We start from the raw sequence: 25,553 nt of genomic DNA on the forward strand, positions 1-25,553 counted from the left end.
CCTGGGTCCCACACTTGCAGCTCACGCACCTGGGCCACCCTCACCAGGTGGACTCAGCGTGCACACCTTGTGGTGCTGGATCTCTCACACCAGTGTGTGAAAGGATGAAAGATAATACTCCAAGAAAAAAAGCCAAAGGAAAGCAGCACTAGCCATCTTATATCTAACAATACTGACTTCAAGTCAAGAAGGGTAAAAAGAGATAAAGTCATTATAAAATGATAAAGGGGCAGCCCGGGTGGCTCAGTAGTTCAGCACTGCCTTCAGCCCAGGGCATGATCCTGGAGACCCGGGATCGAGTCCCACGTCTGGATCCTGCTTCTCCCTCTGCCTGTGTGCCTCTGTCTCTGTCTCTCTCTGTGTTTCTCATGAATAAATAAAATATTTAAAAAAATAAAAAATAAAATAAAATGATAAAGGGTTAGTACATGAAGAAGATATAAATAGTGTAAATATATATGCTTCCAACACCCAACCACCAAAATATATTGAATAAACAATGACAGATCTTAAGGGAGAAATAGACAACAGTACAATAATTATAGATAATGGATAAATCATGTGGACAGAGATCAACAAGGAAATGCTGGAATTGAACCATACTTTCGAACAAATGGATTTCGTATATATATAGAGAACATTCCATCCAACAGTAACAAAACACACAAATATCTCAAGTACACATGAAACATCTTCCAGGATACATCAAATAATAGACAACAAAGCAGATCTTAGCAAATTTAAGAAGACTGAAACCATATCAACTATCTTCATAGGCATGAAACTATAAATTAAAAACAAAAGTAAAGTGATAAGATCTACAAATATGTGGAAACTAAACAACATACTTCTGAACACTGGGTTAAAGAAGGAATCAAAAGGGAAATTTTAAAAATTATCTTAAAACAAATAAAAATGGAAATGTAAGTATTGTGGGACACAGCTAAAGCAGTTTTGAGAGGAAAGCTTATAGCAATGAATATTTTAAGAAATTAAGAACTCAAATAAACAACCTAACTTTATAACTCAAGAAACTAGAAAAAGAAGAACAAATTTAGTCCAAAGTTAGCAAAAGGAAGAGAATAACAAAGATCAGAGTGAAAATAAATGAAATAGAGACCAGAAAAATGATAGAAAGGGTCAAAAAAACTATGAACTGTTTTTTTTTAAGATAAACAAAACTGACATCTTTAGCTAGACTAAGAAAAAAAGACAGATGACTACTCAAATAAAATTAGAAATGAAACAAGAGACATTACAATTGATACTACAGAAATGCACAAAATAATAAGAGATTACTAGGAACAATTAAACACCAACAAATTACATAACCTAGAAAAAATGAATACATTTGTAAAACAAAGCAAAACAAAACAAAACATACCAAGACTAAATCAGGAAGAAATTAAAAATACAAACAGATTGATAACAAGAAAAGAGACTGAATTAGTAATAAAAAAAACTACTGATAAAGAAAACTCTGAGACCAGGTGCCTTCGCTGGAGAATTCTATTAAAAATTTAAAGAAGAATTAATACTGATGCTCCTCAAACTCTTCTAAAATATGGATGATGATGAAACACTTCCTTTTTTTAAAGATTTTTTTTAATTTATTTATTCATAGAGACAGAGAGAGAGAGAGAGAGAGAGAGAGAGAGGCAGAGACACAGGCAGAGGCAGAAGCATGCATCATACAGAGAGCCTGATGTGGGACTCGATCCAGGGTCTCCACGATCACGCCCTGGGCTGCAGGCAGCGCTAAACCGCTGCGCCACTTGGGCTGCCCTGATGAAACACTTCCAAACTCACTGTACAAAGCTATCATTACATTGATCCCCAAAAAGATAAAGATGCCACAAGAAAACTATAGACCTATAATCCTGATGAACATAGATGTAAATTTCTCAACAAAATATTAGCAAATAAGATTCTAGAGTACATTGAAAAGATTTTACATCATGACCAAGTAAGATTTACTCCTGGGATGCAAGAATGGTTCAACATATGCAAATCAATAATATAATACATCACATCAACAAAACGGAATGATAAAAATAACATGATCATCTCAAGAGACACAAAAATAGCATTTGAAAAATAAAACATTCTTTCATGAGAAAACTCCTTAACAGATTGGATATAGAAGAAACATCTCAATGTAATAAATGCTATATTGACAAACCTACAGGTAACATTACACTTAATGGAGGAAAACTGAAAGTAACACTTCTGAGATCAAGAGCAAGACTAGGATGCCCACTCTCACCACTCCTATTCAATACAGTACTGGAAGTCCTTACTAGAGCAAAGAAGCAAGACAAAGAAATGAAAGTAATCTAAATTAAAAAGGAGGAAGCAAAACTGTTAACTTTTTGCTGATGATGTGATCTTATTACACATAAAAAAAAAATCCCAAAGGGGATGCCTGGGTGATTCAGTTGAACCTCTGACTCTTGGTTAGGTTCAGGCATGATCTCTGGGTTCTGGGATAGAGCTCTGCATCCAGCTCCACACTTGGCAGGGAGTCTACTTCAGGATTGTTTCCTTCATCCCTATCCTCACATGCACTATTCTCTCTCTCTCTCTCTCTCTCTCTCTCTCAAATAAATAAATAAATCTTTTTAGAAAATCCTAAAGAGTCACTAAAAAACTATTGGAATGAATCAATGATTTCAGTAAAGTGGCAGGATACAAAATCAGCATACAAAAATCAACTGCATCCCTCTACAATAGTAATGAAGCTTTTATAAAGAAATAAAGAAAACTATCCCATTCATAATAGCATCAAAAACAATGAAATACTTAAGGATAAATTTAACCAAGAAAATGAAAGATCTATAGAATGAAAAGGCTACAAAACTTTGATGAAAAAATTAAAGACGATAAATATAAATGGAAAGACATCCATGTTTGTGGATTGGAAAATTTAATACTGTTAAAATGGCCACATTATCCAAAGCCATCTACAGATTTAATACAGTCCCCATCCAAATCAAGAACTTTTTTTTACAGAAATAAAAGAAACAATTTTAAAAGTTTGTGTGGAACCACAAAAGACCCCAAATAGCCAAAGCAATCTTGAATAAAAAGAACAAAGCTAGAAGTATCACACTTCCAGATTTCAAACTATTACAAAGCCATAGTAATAAACATGAAAAGATACTGGCAAAAAAAAAAAAAAAAATCAACACATTGACCAACGTAACAGAACAGAAAGCTCAGAATTAAATTACAGCATATATGGTCAACTAATACTTGACAAAGAAGCCAAGGATACTCAATGGGGAAAAGGTAGTCTTTTCCACAATGGTTCTGGAAAAACTTGTGAAACACATGCAGAACGATGAAATTGGACCCGTATTTCACACCACTCACAACAATTAACTGAAAGTAGATCAGAGACTTAAGCATAAAGTCTGAATCATAAAATTCCTAGAAGAAAACATAGGAAAGAAGCTCAAAGATATTAGTTTTGGCAATGAGTTTTTTTAACATGATGTTAAAAGTATAAATAACAAAAGTAAAAATCAATAAATGGGACTACATCAAACTTGAAAGCCTCTGCACAGCAAAAATATATGTAAAAAATAAAATGAAACAAAACAAAACAAAATAAAATAATAAATGACAAAAATAAAAAGACAACCCAAGAATGGTAGAAAACTTTTGCATACCATATATTGAATTAAGGGTTAATATTCAAAATATAGAAAGAACTCAGTCATCTTAATAACAACAAAAATTAAACAATCTAATTTAAAAATGGGCAAAAAAAAAAAAACCCCTTCTAAGCAGACATTTTTCCAGAGAAGATATAGAGATGGTCAACAGACACAGGAAAAGATGTTCACTGTTAATTATCGGAAAAATGCAAATGAAAGCCACAGTGAGATATTACTTCACACCTGTTAAAATGGTTACCATTAAGAAGATAACAGACAACAGTGCTGATGAGGATATAATGAGATGGGAAGCCTTATACATTGTTGGTAGGAATGCAAATTGGTCCAACCACTATTGGAAAACAACAATATGGAGGTTTCTCAAAGAATTAAAAATAGATCTACTATACTAACCAATAATTCCACTTCAAGGTATATACCCAACAGAAAAGAAAACAGGATTTTGAGAATGTGTAAATATTCCCATGCTTATTGTACCATTATTCATAATAGCTAATATATAGAAATAATCTAAATGCCCATCAATGGATGAATGTATAAAATAAGGTTTGGTACACATATACAATGGACTATAATTCAGACATTAAAAGGGAGGCTACCCTTCCATTTGTGACAACATGGATAGACCTTGAAGACATTATGCTAAGCAAGGGAAGCCAGACAAAAGAATACAAGTACTGAACTATATCACTTACATATGGAATAAAAAAAAGCTAAATCTGTAAAAAAAAACAAAGAAACAAAAACAAAACAGAGAGTAAAATGGTGGTTACCAGAGAATGAAGTAAGGGAGAGAAGTGATGGTGCTTAAGGGTATTAACTTGTAACATGTAGTTAAATAAGCCACAGAGCGTTCTAGGCACAGTATAATGAATATAGACAATAATACTATACCATAATTATGTAAAGTGATAAATAATGCTACATTGGTAATCATATTACAATATATAAATGTATCAAAGTAACATGCTCTATACCTTAAACATACAATGCTACATATCAAAATTTTTCAATAAAAAAGAATGTAGCAGCCACTGGAAAACAGTGTGGTGGTTCCCAGGAAAAAAAAAGGTGGGGGACTTGCTTATTGTTCTTAAAAAAAACAAAACAAAAACTTGCCTTTAGATAAGGCCACCAATCAGTTTGATTTCTGGCTTTAAGATATCCAAGAAGTTACAAACTAAGAATGAAACTTACTAAAAATTTTTCACTGGAGAAGTCAGTATTTTGTTCAGAACCATACAATATCTTCTCTGCAATTTCTGCAGGATTCTTATACTCCTTTATTCAAAAAATATTTTACAACACAGGATAATATATTATAGGTAACTTTTTGGCAATTTTGGAATCAATATATATTCAATTCTAATATGAAGAGTAGTAAGTCTTAGGATATACATAGTGCCTTTAATCATCAAGGAGAGATTAAATATACAAATATATTTTTACCAAAGTGTATTAAGATCACAATACAAAAAAAAAGTCACTAGTAAATGTTAAAATCAAAATGATGCTTGTTAATTGGCATGCTCTATACATTCCAATTGCTTGAAGCTTTGCTCTATTATATCTTGGGAATTAAAAACCAATAGAGAGCATCATCCTGAAATGCCAAAGTTCCCAATGTAATGCATAAAGATCCCCAAAGCATCCTTCTGAATGAACTGGATTCATTGATCTACTCATATATACCAAGGTGAGTTATTAAAGAAAGAAGTAAACTGATGTTAGCAGTCCCTTTCTCTCCAGCCCTTTCACCTGAATATAACTAGCATTGTATATCTTAAGAATCTGACTTGGCTTACTCTGACTAGGGAATGATGAAAAAGGTAGCAATAGTCAGGAAGAGAACTTTTGTGTTCCAGGACCATCAGGAAGCACTAAGAATAGAGGCTGGTGCTCTGAGTGGGAGATTAAGCTGGGAGGCACTGAAAAGTTTGTTTTTTCAAAAGTTGAGGAGAAAATAAAAATTAATTATTTAGCTGTATTTTAAAAAGGTTTTTCTTGAATTACTAATCTTTGCTTTGTATTATTAATGGTCTTATTATATTATATATATACAGGTTTAGGACAGTTGAACCTACAGAACTATACATCTAGCTTTTTGTAAAAGTCCTGTTTAGAATTTCTTATTTTAAATACAACCAACCTAATATTTGTACTACTATTTTTACTCACATTTCCCATCCCCCCATACTCTCTCTTTACCTAGTCTCTCTTTGCCTATCACTTTATTTTAAAATCTTTCATAATGGGGTACCGGGTGGCTCAGTCAGTTAAGCATTTGACTCTTGATTTTGGCGCAGGTCATGATCTCAGGATTGTGAGATCAAGTCCTACATCAGGCTCTTCTCTCTCTCTCTCTCTCTCTCCCTCTGGCCTTCCTCCAGCTTCTAGGCTCCATCTCTAAAATCAAACAATCAATAAAGTAAATCTTTCATTATAACTTTGTTTTATATGCAGTTTTTGAAAACAGTATATGAGTGTTTTAATCAGTAAGCTATCTAATTATATAACATTTAGATGGCTCAAATTTAGAGGAATGGCCTTACTTTATGTTATTTTATTTATCCTTTCCTTATTTTCACTGATTTTGTTTTTTCCCATTGTTATTTTGAAAGACCTACTCTTTTTTATTTCCTTAATGGTCACCTTCCCTTTATCTGCTCTCAAAAATCACACATATTTCTCTATTATAGGTTAAGACAAAATACTAATTATTTTTCCCAAATAAATAAGCTAAGGTCTCTGGGATATTTTCATTGATCCTTCTCTATTCCTCCTTTCTCTTTTCTTATTCTCTAAAACGTTTAGAAAGCTTGCTTTCTCTATATTTTCCTTCCCCATCCAACTTTTAGGTATCCAAATGTGTCACTCACAGTGTTATTTTTCTGTTTCAATAGTCCTATTTAGAACATTCTTAGAAAATGTACCTTAATGGGCACCTGGGTGGCTCAGTCAGTTAGGTGTCGGCCTTCGGCTCATGTCATAATCCCAGGGTCCTGGGATGGAGCCCGCATCAGGCTCCCTGCTCTGCAGGGAACCTGCTTCTCCCTCTCTGCCTGCAGCTCCTCCTGCTTGTGCTAGCTCTCTTTGTCAAATAAATAAATAAAATCTTAAAAATAAGAAAAAAAAAAGGTACCTTAAGTATACTTGGCTATATATTTGTAGAATATATATTCTGCTCACAACTCTTTCCTTTCCTTTTCATTTTTCTCTATGTCAAAGTTCCCATTCTTATTGTCATTTGGATAGTGTTATTGATTTATTTTCTTAAATACCTTGTTTATTAAATGATACTTAGAAATTCATATTCTACCCATTATGGCTGTACAACAAACTACTCCAAAACTAAAGCAACATTTATTCTACTTTTGAATCTGCATTTTAGGAAAGGTGCAATAGGGATAGCCCATTTCTGCTCTATTTGGTATTGCCTGGAGCTTCTGGAAGACTGGGGGCTAAAGTAGTGGAAGGCTTACTCACCCACCTATTGATGCTTGGAAGCTGATAATTTGAAAACTCAACAAGAATCTAGAAGAGCCCTTCCTTAGGCATCTTTCTCTATCCTTATGTAGACTCCCTATACAGTCTCTCAGAATGGCTGCTTTAGGGTAGCTAGACTTTTTACTTTCAAAAGCACACGTTCTGAAAGAAAGAGAGAAAGAAAACAAGAGAGAGGCCAAGCATAAGGTATATTGTCTTTTATGATCTAGGATGAAAAGCCACATAATGCTACTATTAACTCATTCTAATAATTAGAAGAAATTTCTAAGGTCAGCCTATGTTCCTATACTCACAAGGAGGAGAATTAGAGTCCACCTTTTAATGGGAGAAATGCCAAAGATTTTGCAGAAATGTTTTAGATTCTCTAGAGCCTATAACATGATGATGATGATGAAGAAGAAGAAGAAGAAGAAGAAGAAGAAGAAGAAGAAGAAGAAGAAGAGACGACTTCATTTTCAGAATATCACAATCTATGCCCAAGTGCATTCAAACTGCAGGCTTAGAACTCTATTTGGCTCAGAGAAAATTACCTTCATTATGTGCTTAATTATCATCTCTGTTAAAATAAAATACAAAATGGAAATCAAACTTAAAAATTCCCCAAGCAGACAATAGTAGTTAAGCAAAACCTAATTTAGCATATCCTATTAACATAAGCAAAATTTAACTTGGGTTGTTTCTTGCAAATGCCTCTGAAAATCATAAACAAAACCTAAATTGCTTTTCAAAACTGGCATAAGATAACCACTTTTAACCAACCCCCTGTCACTGGAAAAACCCCAATGCCATAACTAACCATCATAAAGATTCATTATTTTCCAATATACGTATAAGCTTTCCTTTAGCAACATGCCTTTGAGCTTCATTTCACTGTTGAAGACTCCCAGTTCATGAACTATTCTATGCACAATAAACTCTTATTAACTACAACTGTATTGATCTTTTTTTTAGCAGTTTTTGGATTTTGATATCTCCATAAATTTTTTCATTTGTCCTTCTTTCCAGAACCCTGGTCTTCTAGATCAGTGGACCCATATTTCTTTCATTTTCTACTATGTTGTTACCTCAGCACTCCAAGATATGTTTTGTACTTGATATTTTCGGCAACTAATAAGAACTCAAAATTAATTTTCTTTTCCTTAAATTGTTTCATTGTTTATTAGAGAATTGTATTTCAGATTCCAAGAAGTTCTTTTAACTGTACACTTATATTTGGCTCACTGAAATGATTCTAAAATACGTATTTTTTTATTCAGGCTTTTATATATCTCTCCCCCAATTTTATTTCACTGGATGTATATAGTTCTTTTTTTTTTTTTTTTGGATGTATATAGTTCTACCTAAATTTCCTCATTCTAACAGATGAAACCTAAATGTGTTGTCTTTTTTCTCTGTAGATTCACAGATGTTGTTACTCCCCATCTTAAATGGTGGCTATCTCCCAGGCTTGGAAGGTGAAATGTTACCCTATCTCTAGGGATTGCAGTATAGATGAAGCAGATCACTATTCCCCTGCTGAGGTACATGCAGTAATTCCCACTGTTCCCTTGTCTCCTTGTTCTCTCAGCATTTGGGCAATGAAGACATCTAGCCACCCAATTTCCTGTTGGTCTCTTGGGAGCCAGAGATAAGGCACCTTCATGGGGGGGAAGAGTGGGTTGATGACAACTTTTCTCAGTAAGAGTCCATTGATCTCTGTGAGGCAAACTCTTCCTGGGATTTAATTTTGTCTTTTCTTTTAGAGCATCTCCAAAGTTGATCTTCAGATATTGATTGTGCTCTTTTTTTTTTTTTCTTTGTTTTGTTTGTTTGTACTGGAGTTTAACTTTAAATATTGAGACAACATAAAATTACTCATTTTGGACTTAAAACCCATTATATATCCATAAGGAAAGAATTATTGGCACTACATACTTTCCTAGTATCTACTTTCTCAATCCCCATCTCAGGAATCTTAACTTCCAGCTGTGAACAAGTTACCTGGGAGTTTCAGTTTTCAGTTAAAATGAAGCTGCATCCTTATAATACAATACTTTCCTTTAGGGCTGTCCAAACTACTGGATTCCTTACCTTAATAGCTTTATTAGCATTGAAAAGGTTTCTTTCTGCTGTTAAACCAATAATTTTAACTTTTTTGCAATTTGAGTATTTCTGCTGACATACTAGCCTTAAAAGAAACCAGATATTTTCTTTTCATGACTTAAAATGGTATTTGGATGTGACAAAACATAGCAAACTGAGAAAAACATACAAAGCAATAATTTCCTCATAAATGCTTAAAAATGGTCTGCATGTGAAAAATACTCACTCTGGGAAAACTTTTCCTCATAATTTCAAATTATGTTAGAGACAAGTTGTAAATTGTCTAAAGAGGATTGAAAAATCCAACGCTAATTTCATATCACAAAAACAAGAAAAAAGGTAAACCTGAGATAACAAATTAAAGGAGACTGGAGGGGATCCCTGGGTGGTGCAGCGGTTTGGCGCCTGCCTTTGGCCCAGGGCGCGATCCTGGAGACCCGGGATCGAATCCCACATCGGGCTCCCGGTGCATGGAGCCTGCTTCTCCCTCTGCCTGTGTCTCTGCCTCTCTCTCTCTCTGTAACTATCATGAATAAATAAAAATTAAAAAAAAAATTTAAAAAAATAAAAAATAAAAAAAAAAATTTAAAAAAATAAAAAATAAAAAATAAAGGAGACTGGAAGAGGTCCTATTAATTCCCTTCCCAAAAAGTTAAGTTTATATGTGTTTCAACAATAACAAAACAGTGATAGGAGGGAGGGAAGTCCAGTTGCTGATGCATTACATGTTTGTAAACTCCCTATTTCTTTCATTCATAAAGAGACTAGTCCAGAGGGAAATTGTTATTAAAGCTTTACTTTTATTAAAAGCCTGTGACAGCTGAAATAAAGACAGGTGTGGCCATATAAAGGCCAAACCACAGGAAGGATTTTAGTATCAAGTAGGCCCAAGGCAGAGTTGTTTTTCTATAGGTTTCATTCCAAAGTAAGAATGATTAATTACTGGGGCACCTGGGTGGCTCAGTGGTTAAGTGTTTGCCTTTGGCTCAGGTTGTGATCCTGAGGTCCTGGGATCGAGTCCTGCATCAGGCTCCCCTTGGGGAGCCTGTTCACCCTCTATCTATGTCTCTGTCTTTCTCTCTGTGTCTCTTATGAACAAATGAATAAGGATCTAGATAGACAGAAAGAAGAAAGAAAGAAAGAAAGAAAGAAAGAAAGAAAGAAAGAAAGAAAGATAGATTAATTATTAAAAATAATCACCCCCTTCGTCCCTGGAAATAAATCTGCATTAGCCTAGATTATGGAGAAAAGTGTCCATATAGTTTATTTGTTTAAATCTTATTCTGGGATTTTATATTCACCTCTAAACACATTGTTCCTTAATATCACTTTGCTTATTAGCTTATTTTCATTAAGGCTTAAGTGAAGGGTAACTTATGTAAAAGAGTCTTGTCTCTGGTAGTTAACACATTTTCTGAATGAAGCCTAGTGATCCAGATTATACAGATAAATGACAGGTAAAGGTCCAAATGCTGAATTTACAACTGAAAACAGAAACCAAATATGATCCATTTATTCGAGTAACAAGTGTTTATTTAGCAACTACACTAAACTAGACAGTGCTGAACATTAACAATTCAAAACATGCTTTCCTTTCAGACATAATTACTGTCTGCTCTGATGGTTAAGTTATAGGTAGTATAAAATTCAAGTATATGTCTGCTGCTTAATCACTTTAAGTGTATTCCTATCTTTAAAAACTATGAGAGCATTATCTTTTAGTAATAAAGTCAATTTTGGAATAAGTTTTATGTAACAGAAAAGCTACAAAGATAATATAGAGGTCCTTTATCCTTTTTATCCTGATTCCCCTGATGCTAACTTATTATATAAGCAACCAGTTTATTTGTCAAAATTAAGAAATTAACTTTAGTAGAATATTAACAATTAAATGATAGCTTTTTATCCATAGTTCACCCATTTTTCTACTTTTTTCCCTTGCAGGATTTTATTAAGGACATTGAATAAGGGGCAGGCAGAGCTAGGTAGGGAGAGATAGGCAGAGTGCCATGGAATCAGGCTCACAAAACAAAGTCCCAAAAATGCTGAGATGTAAGGAAACCAGAGATAAGGGAACAGACCAGACAACCCTGCCCTAGGTATGGGTGGAAAAGATATTTTTTTATAACAATCACCTGTGACCAATGAAGAATAACCAGACCCAAAAGGAAGCCATTAAAGATATTATCACCAGTCCTTACTCAAACCAAGATAGCACAAGAATAAGGCCACAAGTTTCCTGGTCAGTTTTAAATAAAAGACTGTCAGTGAAGGCCCATGTGGGCAACCCTGTTGGGACCCCTCTCACTCCTGAGAGCTCTCTCTGTATCCTTGCTTAATAGACTTATATTGCTTTACTTTTATATTGTTTTCCTTTGTGCGAGATTCATTCTTTGATTCCATGACAAGAACCTAGCTCTGTTGCTTAAATATCACATGACATTTAATCACTGTATCTCCTTTGTCACCTCTGGTCTGTGACAATTTCTCTATCTTTCCTTCTTTTTCAGGACCTTCCCACTTTTGAATATTAGCAGTCAGGTATCTTGTAGAATGTTCATCACTTTGGCTTTGTGTGATGTTTCTTATCATTACATGCTGTAGAGGTGAAGTGCTCTTCTCATCCCATTATATCAGAGAATAGATGATATCAACATTACTTATACTGATAATCACTTGATCACTTGATTTAGATGGTATGTGATAAGTTTTAACGTTCCACACTCTATTTGGTAGAAATGAGTCACCAAGTCCAGCCCATGTTCAAGGGGAATTGAATTAAGCTCCAACTCAGGGATCCCTGGGTGGTGCAGCGGTTTGGTGCCTGCCTTTGGCCCAGGGCACAATCCTGGAGACCCGGGATCGAATCCCACATCGGGCTCCCGGTGCATGGAGCCTGCTTCTTCCTCTGCCTGTGTCTCTGCCTCTCTCTCTCTCTCTGTGTGACTATCATAAATAAATAAAAATTTTAAAAAAAAAAGCTCCAACTCCTAAAGGGACCATTTTTTGAAAATTTTTATTGTATATTTCTATATCATATGAAAAAAGATAGGTCGGCCTTCACTTTCTGTAGTATTCAAAGAGTCACAATATCCAGCTAATTTAATCAAGTCAGCAGAAAAACCACAATACAATCAAACCCACAATTAGTTATTGTTGTTGCTATTATTTTACTTACCATATATAGATGAATAACAATATAATTTATCTTCTCAACTTTCTCTTTTGAGAATGAATGGGTGCACTATTCATAATCATTTTAAAACAAGAGGTATAAGGTGGGACATGTTTTCTCCCTACAAAAAGTCAAGTAATTGACTGAATTGCAAACTTTTCAAAAGGTTACTATAGAGTCATAGAAACAAGAGTTGTGAATATAAAGGGTGCACGTGGAAGCAAGGTGGGAGCATCTCAGCAGATTCAGAAGTCTAGGGTAATTCTGAGTCATTGTGTACAAGGGCCCGTCTTTGAGACATAGAGAAATGTAGAGCAGTGGTCTCAAACTTGTATCTCTGAGACCACATCAAGCTTATAGATGTGTTTTTTGACCACTGGTATTCAGAAAACATTGAATTTCTTCCCAATGTTCAATCATTGAAAATTTTCACATAAAAATTCAAGACCTGACTTTTTTTTTTTTTTTTCAATAAAAAGATGTAATGATACTGGACTACCAGCCTACATGGATGGCTATAGTCAGTGGGATCTGGGTAGGTGAAGCCCCCTTTTGTGGTTTCTAGGATGCACCATTACAAACTTTCCCTCACACTGAAGCTGAGAATTAGTACCACTCCACCAACTCATAGGTGCTTGCTTGTTAATTTCCAAATGGTTTCTTGTGGGAATTTTTGTTCCTGATCTTTATCTGACATTCATGTATGAATGTCTTAAAGATAATAAAGCTTGAGGTAACTTTGAGGTGAGTATCTCTGACACATTTCTCTCATGGACTTGATGCTAGCACTCAACCTCAACTTGAGAAAAAAGATACTTCCTAGGTATTATCAAGACTTGGTAGCCAACAGTTTGAGTCATATTTTATCCCGTCCACTGAGAGAAAGATATTTTTCACATTCACTTTTATTCCCATCTAGAGCAATGGTTATCAACCCTAAATCCATATTAGAATCACTTGAAGAGCTTTCATAAAAATACTGATGCCTGGATTCATTAACAATTAATTAAATCAAAATGTTTGGGGCTAAGACTCATGTATCAAAGCTTCTTTAAAAGTTTCCAATTTGATCTAATATGCAGCCAGTGTTGATATTCACTAATTCAGATTACCTCTATATTTGAAAAATAGAGATAATCTTTTAGAAAAATTGCTGTTGCCCAGATCTGCCACAGCTCCAAAGAAGGTAGCCTTCTTATCTATGGGCCTGAGGGAGAATTCAAGAAGTCATTACAACTACATGCACCCTTTGACATCTCACATCTTGTCCACTACCCTTATTTTTTTCTCCATAATAATTCTAATATCTGTTCTATTTCTTTTCCTGTTCCTCAGGTCATCCTGCCCATCTGCCATTCACATTGCAAACTCTTCATTACCACTTCTTGATATGATGGGTAATTCTAAATAGTCTTGTTGATGCTTTGACTTCCTGCCCTAATTTTTTAAATGACCTTTTACTTAAAAAAAAAAAAAAAAAAAAAAAAAAAAAAGACCTTTTACTGTCCTCAGCATAGTAACAATATAAAGTACATTCAGCTTCCAAGTCCTATATTAGGTCTCTCAGAACTAACATTTATTTAAAAATCTGACTTTCTTTTCTACTCCAAGACTACTTTCTACCCTCTAAGTTCACATTGTGTAAAAAAATTTGACTCCTGGTAAATGCTTTAATTATTTTAAATATGTTCATAAATTTAATCGTCGAATACTTGGTAAACATGATCAAATTTTAAGAATTTTACATTTTAATTAATTTATTTTTTAAAAAAATTTTTTTATTTATTTATGATAGTCACACAGAGAGAGAGAGAGAGAGGCAGAGACACAGGCAGAGGGAGAAGCAGGCTCCATGCAGGGAGCCCGACGTGGGATTCGATCCCAGGTCTCCAGGATCGCTCCCTGGGCCAAAAGCAGGCGCTAAACCGCTGCGCCACCCAGGGATCCCCATTTTAATTTATTTTTAAAAACAGAATATGCTCTTAAATTTAGAACTTGATAGAATAATCCATTGTTTAATATCCTGTTCAAAGGCAAAACAGCTGATTTTGCCCCATGGTCCTTGCTCCTTAATATATGAATAGATTCTCCCAGCCTCTAGACTTCTCAAAATATATGACCCATCTATGAAAGACATGGGATATCATTTTTCTTTCACCTTAAACAGTTGGGAGAATTATAGTATCTAACACAGGATTAACACCTCTAGTGGAGGTCATGCATGAAAATTAGAATACCATTTTTTTTATTGTGCTGTGTTACACATTGCCACTGAAACTGCAGAGAAGTTCTCATTACTTCTTTTCAAAAACATTGTAAATTTTATTAATGCCGGCATCCTTCCATGAATGCCAATGTACTATTTGATATTTTTACACTCTGAATTCTTCCCTTTCCTAGAATAAAGGGCAAAATGGATTAAATCTTGACCTACATATTATGACCCTCATCTAAGTATCCTTTCTTTAAAAAAACAGTCTGTATATATATAAGCATTAATCCATAAAATATTTCTGTCCTGAACTGAAATGAACTGAAGACATCCATATACATTTTAATTTGACTACATCATGGATCAGTGGCAATCTACTTTGCACCCAATGACAGACGTTGTTTCAGTTGATAGTTTATGTCCAAGGACGTTGTCTTAGTTGATAATTTTAACCTGAATCCAGAACTTTTACCTACTAATTCTAAGAATGTTAAAGAATCCAGGTAAATTACATTTAATGGTATATTTCAATTAAAGCACTATTAATTTCATAATAATGTATTAAATTAAACCATTTAAACCAAAATCTTTGGCTTTTATCTTAATTTCACTCAAGGTGCCTAGGAAATAGAAAGCAATCCTTTCATATCTAATGCAGGTTATTAATTCAATATTTGAAAAGGACAGTGCCAAAAAATATTTTTATAGTTACTTTCCCTCATCCACATCAAGGGTCTAAAGATTTGAGGTAAGAAAATGTGGTACATTTTGAGTTCCACCATGAGCAGTGGAAGTGGCTTTTCTGCATTTCAGGCCAAGTGAATGGGGTTCAATGAGCTCATGGAAAAAGCTTATATTGTGATACTTGGGGTCAGAGTAAACTGATAATTACTCAGGCATAAGAATCTAAAGACAATCACTGTACCTACCTCATTGCTCTCCCAAAAGATCACCTAGAATGGCAGAAAGAACCAAGATGAAAGTAACTCAGGAGGAGACTATGACTTGTGTAGTGCTAAAAAAGATAAAAACAAAAACAAAAATTAGGCTGATGGAGATGCCAGTGACTGAGCTTAAAGTCAGAAATTCATATTAAATAAGTCTCAAAGTGTCCTTTAAAGTATCTAATTAGAATACATGACAAGCCCAGATGGGCCAAGACCAGACCATTTAGTTCTGGAAAATTCATAAATATTTCATTCCTTACTTCCACTTCTTCTCCTCTACTGCTCCCTCTCCACTTGCATTCAAACCAAAGAAACCAGAGGCAGCTTTTTGAACAGGAAGATGAAGTGGGCAAATCAAGGAGAAGCTGTCTGACCTTTTCTACCTCAGAAGAGTAGTCTTCAGAGGGCCTGTACTAGCGAAGGAATGAAGCCATAAATGAAACAGCTATATGCATTTGATCACTATTCTAGACTGGACACAATAATCACTGAACTAAAACTGTTTTTTTGTGAATAAAAATTGCCAAAACTTTTTGATTACGTAAAGATAACTAATAATGTCATGAGACATTATTGTTTTGAAAAATTCACCAACTCCTTCAAGATGAGTTTGAAGCACCAAATGGGAAACAATTTTGGTGCTTTCTGATTATTGCCACCACTCTTGCCTCTTTTGAAGAACAGTGAAGATCATCATCTGAAACATCCTTCCCTGGGGCAGTCATTCATAAATTGTCAAGACTGGTGTCTGCTGTGAGTGGCATTTTCATGCTGCATTGTGACAATAGCCCAGTGGTAGGGTTGCCTACCTTTCTGCCTTTGATTTAGCAAAGAAAAGAAAGGATTCCAGCTTAAACTTGAATTTCAGAAAAGTAAGGACTACTTATATTCAGCATAAGTGTATCTCACATATGGCATGGGACATATTTATACAAACAAAAATTCATGTTTATCTGAAACTCAAATTTAACTGGTATCTTATATTCTTATCTGACAACCTTAACAGGGCCTGTTTCAATGACTGGAGAAATGTAAGAAACAGACTTCTGAAGGTCCACTGTCATGAAAGGTTGTGAGTGATCAGAATTATATGAGGTGTTCAGGAAGAGAGCAGAGATCTGAAAGGAAAAAATAAAAATGGAAACGGGGAAATTGTGAGAAATGGTTAGGGCAGATAGCACATTCCCAAGATGTAGAAGGTAAATGTGGCATTATTTAAAACTTATCAATTTTTTAGAATAAAGAAGGGTAGTCAATGATGATAAGGGATGATTGGACAATATTGTCCTACATTTTCTAAAAAAAATCACTTTGCTTACAGAAATCATGGAAACAAAGGTTTACATAGACCTTTGATAGATGAGCCCTGTCAGTATTGTTTTTCACTGTCTTTAAATGTCATTCTTACTCTTCCTTGTTTTTTGAACTGTGCATTTTATGTGACTAAAGTTTAGTTTATGATTCACAATAGCCTCAGTTTTATGTTTTTTGCAGACGTATACAGGTATTCGTTCTCCCAAGATCTCTTTATATTTCTTTCAGTTAAATTTTTGTTCCATATATACTCTTTTAACTTATCCTTACTGAACTTTATAAAATCACAGGCCCACTGCCATTTTGTAAATTATGTTTCTATTAAATAAGAAAAGCTACCAGAAAACAAACTTGCAATCAAAATTGAAATTTAATATTTAAATCCTGTACTTTGATTTATATTCAAACACATATTTCTTTATCAGTGCACCTGTAAATCAACATTATGGAGACAGTGATCCAAGTACAAGAACAACTGAATATGTATAAACCAAACTGTATTCATAAATATGTAGATTGAGGTAGTAAACACCTTTAATACCAGTTAGAAATCTGTCACTGATTATTCATAGGGCAGAAAGTAAACATCACATTTTTAGTAAATAGCTTAAGAATTTTAAAAAATATCAGTGGTCCAAGAAAGGTTTGTATTCTACACTGATAGGCTGGATAGAGTATTTGATTACATATAAAGTATAGAGACATGATGCAGAGTATAAATCCACACACAGTCTTATTTATAATATACTGTAAACTTGCAACAACCATTATTGACACTTAAAAGTCTCTGAAAAATCAGTGTTACATAACTGTATTTTAAGTATATCATCCAAGAGCACTGTCTTTTTAAGATTTTTTCTTATAAAAATAAAAATAAATGGAGTTATCAGGTTAGATGTATTTTTAGTTTACTGCCCCATGACAAATAAAATACACTAAATTTTTTCCAGGTTAGTATTATCTTGCAATAGCTAATACTGGGTTCAAAAATTTTTTCATAGCTAACGAGCTAACGATAGTCAAATCTATGTCTGCCTCTCCTAACTCACACTCAGACTCATCTCTACCTCTCAGTCATTGGGCCCCTTTTGTCAATCTGATGACTCTCTTTCCACAAGGGACTTGAAAACCTCCAAGTCAACTGCATGGCTCATGATCTCACAATGCTAAATTGCACCCAAAGAAACATCAAGAAAGCTCTTTTCTTTAGTATTAAACTATTGTATTAGAAAACAAGACTATCTATAATGAGGAATATCATGAGGAAATGACAAATGTTCTCTTGTCAAATACTGAACATCATATACTTGAGTATAGAGAATGATATGGGGGGCATATCCCAAGGGAGTATGAAGAGAGACATCAGGAACTGTTTCTTGGTATATCTCTTGATCATATTTGCTTGTTACACCAGCATTTTTAATTTTAATTAAGTAATTAAGAAAATTAGATATAAATAAACAGAAAAATAAAAGAAGCAGGGAATTTTCTTAGACTGAGAGTTTTCTATTACAAGGAAACTTGAAAAAAGTTGCAGAAACTCAGTGGAATACAAGGTTTTCTTAATAAAATCACAGAATTTCTAAGGGAACTTGCTAGGGTAGCAAAGCTGAAATATCTGGGCATTACTTCCTTATATTGGTTATATTTTTATTTTTTATTTTTTTGGTTATATTTTTAAATCTAAAACAATGATATATAAAACTCAAAATGTGCTCTGCTAAAATACTCTAAAAATATCTATTTTTCACTTGCAGATCTTAAATTATTCCAAAGGAAGACCCTCTTGCTAATTAGTATGACTGCCTGGACCCAATAATATCCATACATATTATTACCTAAAGGTAAAAAAGCAGGGGCACCTGGGTGACTCAGTTGGTTAAGTGTCTCCCTTCAGCTCAGGTCATGATCCAAGGGTCCTGGGATCAAGCCCTGCATTGGCTCTCAGTTGAGCCAGGATTTTACTTCTCCCTCTCCTTCTGTGTGCTCTCTCTCTAAAATAAATAAATACATCTTTGAAAATAATGGTAAAAAAGCCTTTTGTGTATTATTTTGTAAGTATTTTCTGAATATTACTAAAACTATCAGGGTTGGGATCCCTGGGTGGCTCAGCGGTTTAGCGCCTGCCTTCGGCCCAGGGCATGATCCTGGAGTCCTGGGATCGAGTCCCACATCGGGCTTCCTGCATGGGGCCTGCTTCTCCCTCTGCCTGTGTCTCTGCCTCTCTCTCTCTGTGTGTCTTTCATGAATGAATGAATGAACGAATGAATGAATGAATAAATAAATAAATAAATAAATAAATAAATAAATAAATAAATAAAACTATCAGGGTTTTGTATCTATGTATTCATATCTATGAAACCTTGATCGTTCAGACCTTGGTGGTGCATATGATGTTGGAATTTTTGCCTTCTTTTTTAAATTTAACATCTTCATATGAAAATGTTTCTGTTTTGATTCAGGATAAGGATGGGATAAATAATGTTTAATTTCGTATGCCGTACTTGACTTAGATCATATTTAATATTTATTTACATAATCCTTTTTTCTCTTTTCTATGCTTTGCATGAACAAGGAATTGTAGTACACTTTTCTAAAACACAATATTGTTTGCCTCCCATCCTAATGCACAATAGCCTAGATTACTAGGCATTATGTATTATGGTGGTTCTGAACACTAAATCTGAGTCTGATTCATTGTAAGCCAATTTGTGTTTAACCTAAAAACACTAACTTGTGTAAGATAAACTTAAATATATTAAAAGGAATATATTCTAATGGAATGGAGAGAAATTGCAAAGATATTTTTTGAATGAACCCCCTTGAAGTCCAACTTTAGTAAACATCATGAAGCTGATTGAATTCTGTGTGTGTGTTACAAGAAATTGATTCTTGTACAGACAGTTCACTTCTCATTTGATTCTTAATGTGCAGCAGTAATAGCTTTGAAAAGAAGGAACTACTAGGAGTAACTTAATATAAATTTAAAAACCATCAAGCAAAGGCTGTATGTCACAACTCCTTGTTATTCTACTGAATATTTCCATTGAAAGGAAAAATTTCTCAGTGTCCTCTCAATTATATTTCAGACTTCATGATAGTGTAGCAGAAGAGTTAGCTTAAGTTTAATCTATGATAGAAACCAAACTGAAGGAGTGGAGAAAGAGGTCTGAAAAAGACGTATTTTTTTAGGATAAGAAATGTTCATAAGGAAAAAACACACCCTAAAGAAAGAGGGTTTAGACAAATACATCCAGTTCAAGAATAATACACTAGTGAGTGAGAGAGGGTCATTCTAAGTGTATTTTAGCAGTCTGTCACAGTCCTCATGAAGTTACAGTAAAGGGGTTAAAATAGAAAAATTAAAAACTCAAGTGAGCTAAGACACACAGAATACAAGACATCAGGAGAATATTTTCAGAAGTTTTGCCAGCAACTGGAGACAGAATTCTCTGTGCAGGTATCAAAGGACTTTCTGTAGGTACAGAGCCAGAGATGATAACTACTGAGAGGGCAGCCTTAAGTTATCCCAGTCTTATCACTGTAGACAGCCTTCTGTTCAGTGTGGTCTGAAAGATTTTGGGAATAATCTATGGCTACAAACCTTACCTCCAATTAAAAGCAATTAGGCATGATCAACATAACAACTGATAAGGCATTGCCTGTGATCAACAATTCAATTCTTGGGTATACTTTGTGACCTAACTCTTTGCAAATGTTTGCTAAGAGATATTCACAAGAATATCATAATGGCATAATGACATATTTTATAATTAAAAATGAATTTTAAATAGAATAAATAAAATACACATACAAAATTCTCTCAGAATATTCTTAGGAAGAATAAGCAAGGGGGCATCCCTGGGTGGCTCAGCCAGTTAAGCATCTGTCTTCTGCTCAGGTCATGATCTCCTGATGGGATTGAGTCCCACATCAAACTCCCTGTTCAGTGGGGAGTCTGCTTCTCTCTCTCTCTCCTTCTGCCTCTCCCCCTGCTCATTCTCTCTGTCTCTCTCCATGTCAAATAGATAGATAAAATCTTAGAGAAAGAAAGAAGAAAGAAAGAAAGAAAGAAAGAAAGAAAGAAAGAAAGAAAGAAAGGAAGGAAGGAAGGAAGGAAGGAAGGAAGGAAGGAAGGAAGGAAGGAAGGAAGAAGAAAGAAAGAAAGAAAGAAAGAAAGAAAGAAAGAAAGAAAGAAAGAAAGAAAGAAAGAAAGAAAGAAAGGAAAAGGGTACAATCCAGGAGGCCCAGGTAAAGAGGGTATTAAAGTCCATAGGCTAAGAGAAAATGCCATGAAGTAGACAATGATGAGTCCACTATATCCAAAACTCTCTTCGCTGTGACATCCATAGCCTCCCTTTCTCCTTCCTGGATCATGTCTCATATCATCTTTCTTCTCACACTGATCTTCTGATTTCTCCAAAACTCCATATTTATCACTGCAGTATATTTGCACTCTCAGTTCTTTTCACTGGAAGTTCTCTTCCCCCAATCTCCCTAAGGTTTATTTTTATTATTAGCTTAAATGCCATCTTTCAGAGAAGTCTTCTCTAAAACTTAGAATAAAATTCTAATAGCCATTCTATTATCTTGTTTATTTTGTATTCTCTGAGTTTATGTATTTTGTATATTTATCACCCAGCATTTTGGTTGTCTATACTAAAGTATAGACAAGCTGAATAGTTTGTTCTGGTCAAAAAGCTAGTAAATAACAGAGCTGGGATTCAATCCTAAGTGTTATATATCTAGAGTCCACGACTGATAAACCCTAAGCTAATTATAGCTAATTATTACATGGAAGGCTGATTTGCAAATATTCTTTTACATTGCAGTGACCAAAATAAAATATGTGATTTTATTTAAAAAAAAATTGTTTTTGTTTTTATTTTTTAGGAGGGGAGGGGCAGAGGAAGAGAGAGAATCTTAAGCAAGATCCATGTGCAGTGCAGAGTCAGATGTAAGACTCCGTGTGGGGCCCAGTCTCACAACTCTGAGGTCATTGAGATCATGACCTGAGCTGAAATCAAACGTCAGATGCTTAACTGAGCTACCCAGGTCCCCCAAAATATGTTATTTTAAATAAAGACACTGTTCATAAATATTGACATACACTTAACATTTATCTTTATTATCTATACACAAACACATTTTCTGTTTCTCTAAAAGACTAATAATTATTGAGTGTAATCTGTATTTACTTACCAGTGCTTCTATTAAATAAACATGATCATTACCAGAGTAGAGTTTAATATTCAAGGACAGTTAAAAGATGCAATGTGGGAAGAAGAAGTTTAAGAATATTTAAGAGACTTTGGTTTCTCTTTGTGAGATTACGGAAATTACCATCAGCTGTGAAATATGACTCATATCTGAGCACTCCAAATAATATATTTTTTCTCTTTTAAAAAGAAATCTATTTAGCAAGACCAAATTGAAGCTACATAACAATTTAAAACATGTATGTTTTTTCCATTTCAACTTACTTGATCTTTGACCTTGGACTTGAGGATGGTGGTGATCATTTTTTTTTTAATTTTTATTTATTTATGATTGTCACACACAGAGAGAGAGAGAGAGGCAGAGACACAGGCAGAGGGAGAAGCAGGCTCCATGCGCCGGGAGCCCGACGTGGGATTCGATCCCGGGTCTCCAGGATCGAGCCCCGGGCCAAATGCAGGCGCCAAACCGCTGCGCCACCCAGGGATCCCTGGTGGTGATAATTTTTAAATAAAATAAGGAAACAGATTCCATTATAGTGACAAAAAATTTTAAAAAGTGTGTCATGGTGCTGAGCAACCATCCTATGGGTGAGAAACAAATGGTAACTTCCTTTAGATTCATTGAACATGAGTTTTATTTGGCTTCACACAAAACACTGACCAGTCAATATCTTTTCTCCCAATAATCTTAGCACTGTTACCTTTTGCCTTTGGCAATGATATATTCAGTCACAACATTGATGGGTTTTATTTTGTCTTTCTGATGGGAATATATGTTTCCCATAGACATGTTACCAAAATATAAAGCATAGGATATTTTAAGTTAATTATATTTAATACTGTGTAAATGTTTCTTTATTTAACACTTTCTATTTGTATGTTTATTTATACCACATTACTCACGTCATCACTACATTGTACATTGTCTGCAAGTACTAATTGGAAATATTTTATTCCTGCAAATTATTTATTTAATCCACATTTTGGTAGGAAGAGTGAAATATATAAATAAACGTAGTAACTTGATGTTTTTATAATGACTTAACCCTTCTGCTTCTGATCTGCTAAGACACAGTGGTCCAAGAGAACTAACTGTAATGTGACTTTTGTCTTGTTCATATCTCATCCTTCTCACAGAAATGTGTATTACTGGAGGACCAGAATTATATCTTACACATTTTTTTCACTTAAATATTCATCAGAGTGTTTGACATACTACAAGCACAAAATAAGTGAATAAAGTCAGTATGGAAAAAATGAACTAACCTTTTCTATGAAATTTTATCTTTCAGTTCAATTTCTTCCTTTATGAGAATCTCTATTCCCTATTTGAATTATGTATTAAACTCAGAATCAGCCTTTTTTTTACTACTAAAAAAATCATTGAAATATGTTCACCCCCTCCTAGGTTATAAAAGACCAATAAAGGATAAATAATAAAAGTTAACAAGAAGGAAAGGAAAACAAGACACCATAGCACAGTAGCTAATAATTGAACAAAACTGAATTTAAATCCTACTTATAAGGTAAGTGACTTCATGTAGGCTAATTAATATTTCTAATTATCAGTTTCTAAATCCAGAAAAATGTTATTTACTTCATAAGGGCCATTTTGAGGGTTAAATTAAACATCAAATATACCAGTAAGGTGCTTTTGCCATACTACAGGAACTCACCTACTGGTTTTCATTATCATTGTTTTCAATTATAGTTATGTTATTAATTATACTAAAATTATCAATATCTGTTGATAATAAAATACCAATAAGTTGATTAGTATATTGATATATCAATAGCATACATATTAATAATATTATAATAATTATCAATAACAATAAGTATGCAAAATAAATGAGGGGGAATACCAAAAGTTAAAAGAATCCATTTTGAAATTGAAGCATCTGGGGATCCCTGGGTGGCGCAGCGATTTGGCGCCTGTCTTTGGCCCAGGGCGCGATCCTGGAGACCTGGGATCAAATCCCACGTCGGGCTCCCGGTGCATGGAGCCTGCTTCTCCCTCTGCCTATGTCTCTGCCTCTCTCTCTCTTTCTCTCTCTCTCTCTCTCTCTGTGACTATCATAAATAAATAAAAATAACAAAAAATGAAATTGAAGCATCTGAGTATCTCAAAATACAAGATATTTAATAAACAAAAAACAAGAAAAAACTTTTCATCACAAGAGATTCCTATATTACTACTGTAAAAATCTAGCTCAGATAACATTTACAGAAAAAAACTGAATATACATAAGAAGTAACTGATGGTAAAAAAAAATTCTTAATCCTTAATGTAGCATTTCTCACTGAAAGAACTCCAGTAGTAGAAGAAGAGCACATAGACTGTAGGCAGAGTTCACTGCTACTGTTACAGGTCAACTATCAGTCTAAACAGCAGCTTGTAGAATCTGTTTTAAAGTGGACATACTTCCCATGAACACATTATTTTTAAAAATATATTTATTAAGATTATTTATTAATGACCCGGATTTTTTTAAAAAAATAAAGCATGAAGTGATGGTCTCAGGTTTTGTTTACTTAGGACTGTTCTGAAGATCTGGATCAAAAAATATAGTCCTGATATAAATATTGGGAATATCGAGAAGGATTTTTGCCTCTCTTGTTAATTTTTGCTGTCTCCATGAAAATAAAATTATTTTTGGTACCAAAAAGAAGACAAAGATTATAATTTCAACTGTGAATCATGTGTGTTGAAAAAAAAGTGTTAATGATTTTGTTTAGTTAAAGCTCAACATTATGTCCCCTGTGCTAAGTCAGTGACATTTTAGCTTGATTCAATGCTTTCTTCATATATTTATTTATTTATTGAAATATAATTAACATGCAATGCTACATTCGTTTCAAGTGTATTTCTCTCTGCGCTAGTCCACACTTATTTCTGTCCTTTTATTTATCAATACCCTGTTGTCAAAATATTTACTTACAAACCAAGGCAAGAAATAAAAAAGCATTTATTTTGTTAGACTCCTTTTCATCTTTTACCTCCTCCATTTTTCAATATGCTAAAGATTTATTTAGAATTAATTAAATTAAATTAGCTTTTGAGTACTTTACTTATTATTATTACTATTATTTTAGTTTCTTGGATTTGTAGCTAAAATATGACTGTGGGTATAAAATTGTGGTAATACCTGAAACTAGACTGATATGCAAAGACTAGAGGCAATGTAAAAAGGTCTTTCTCAAAAGACATACTGCAAATGCTTCAAAAAGATTTTTATTTCCAAGAGGCAGCCTTCTATGTGTAAAATTATTAGCATCCTGAATTCAATTTACTTTGGGTTGAAATACAAGGACAATTTGGTATTCTCATAATTATCTGACTTTAAAAACTGATAAATTTTTATTTGAAGTGGTCTTTTTTTTTCCTTGAAAGTATAGAAAGATTCTAAAGAA

The 25,553-nt window shown here is 34.0% G+C and overlaps 1 protein-coding gene across 14 annotated transcripts in view; it reads right to left on the reverse strand.

The window, feature by feature from the left end:
- Positions 1 to 25,553, reverse strand: part of LOC144316026 (uncharacterized) — a 524,958-nt gene that overhangs the window by 246,456 nt on the left and 252,949 nt on the right. For 13 of the 14 annotated variants that reach the window (XR_013381836.1, XR_013381814.1, XR_013381809.1 and 10 more), the window contains one exon: positions 15,589 to 15,674. Coding sequence is in view for 6 of the 14 variants with exons in the window: in XM_077901435.1 (XP_077757561.1) it covers positions 15,589 to 15,593 (5 nt within the window). In the remaining 8 variants the exon portion in view is untranslated. Of the gene's footprint in view, positions 1 to 7,158; positions 7,332 to 15,588; positions 15,675 to 25,553 lie in introns of those variants that run through there. The other variant, XR_013381833.1, reaches the window with a different exon arrangement.

The sequence above is a fragment of the Canis aureus genome, chromosome 1 (assembly GCF_053574225.1).
Source record: "Canis aureus isolate CA01 chromosome 1, VMU_Caureus_v.1.0, whole genome shotgun sequence".
Taxonomy (NCBI): domain Eukaryota; kingdom Metazoa; phylum Chordata; class Mammalia; order Carnivora; family Canidae; genus Canis; species Canis aureus.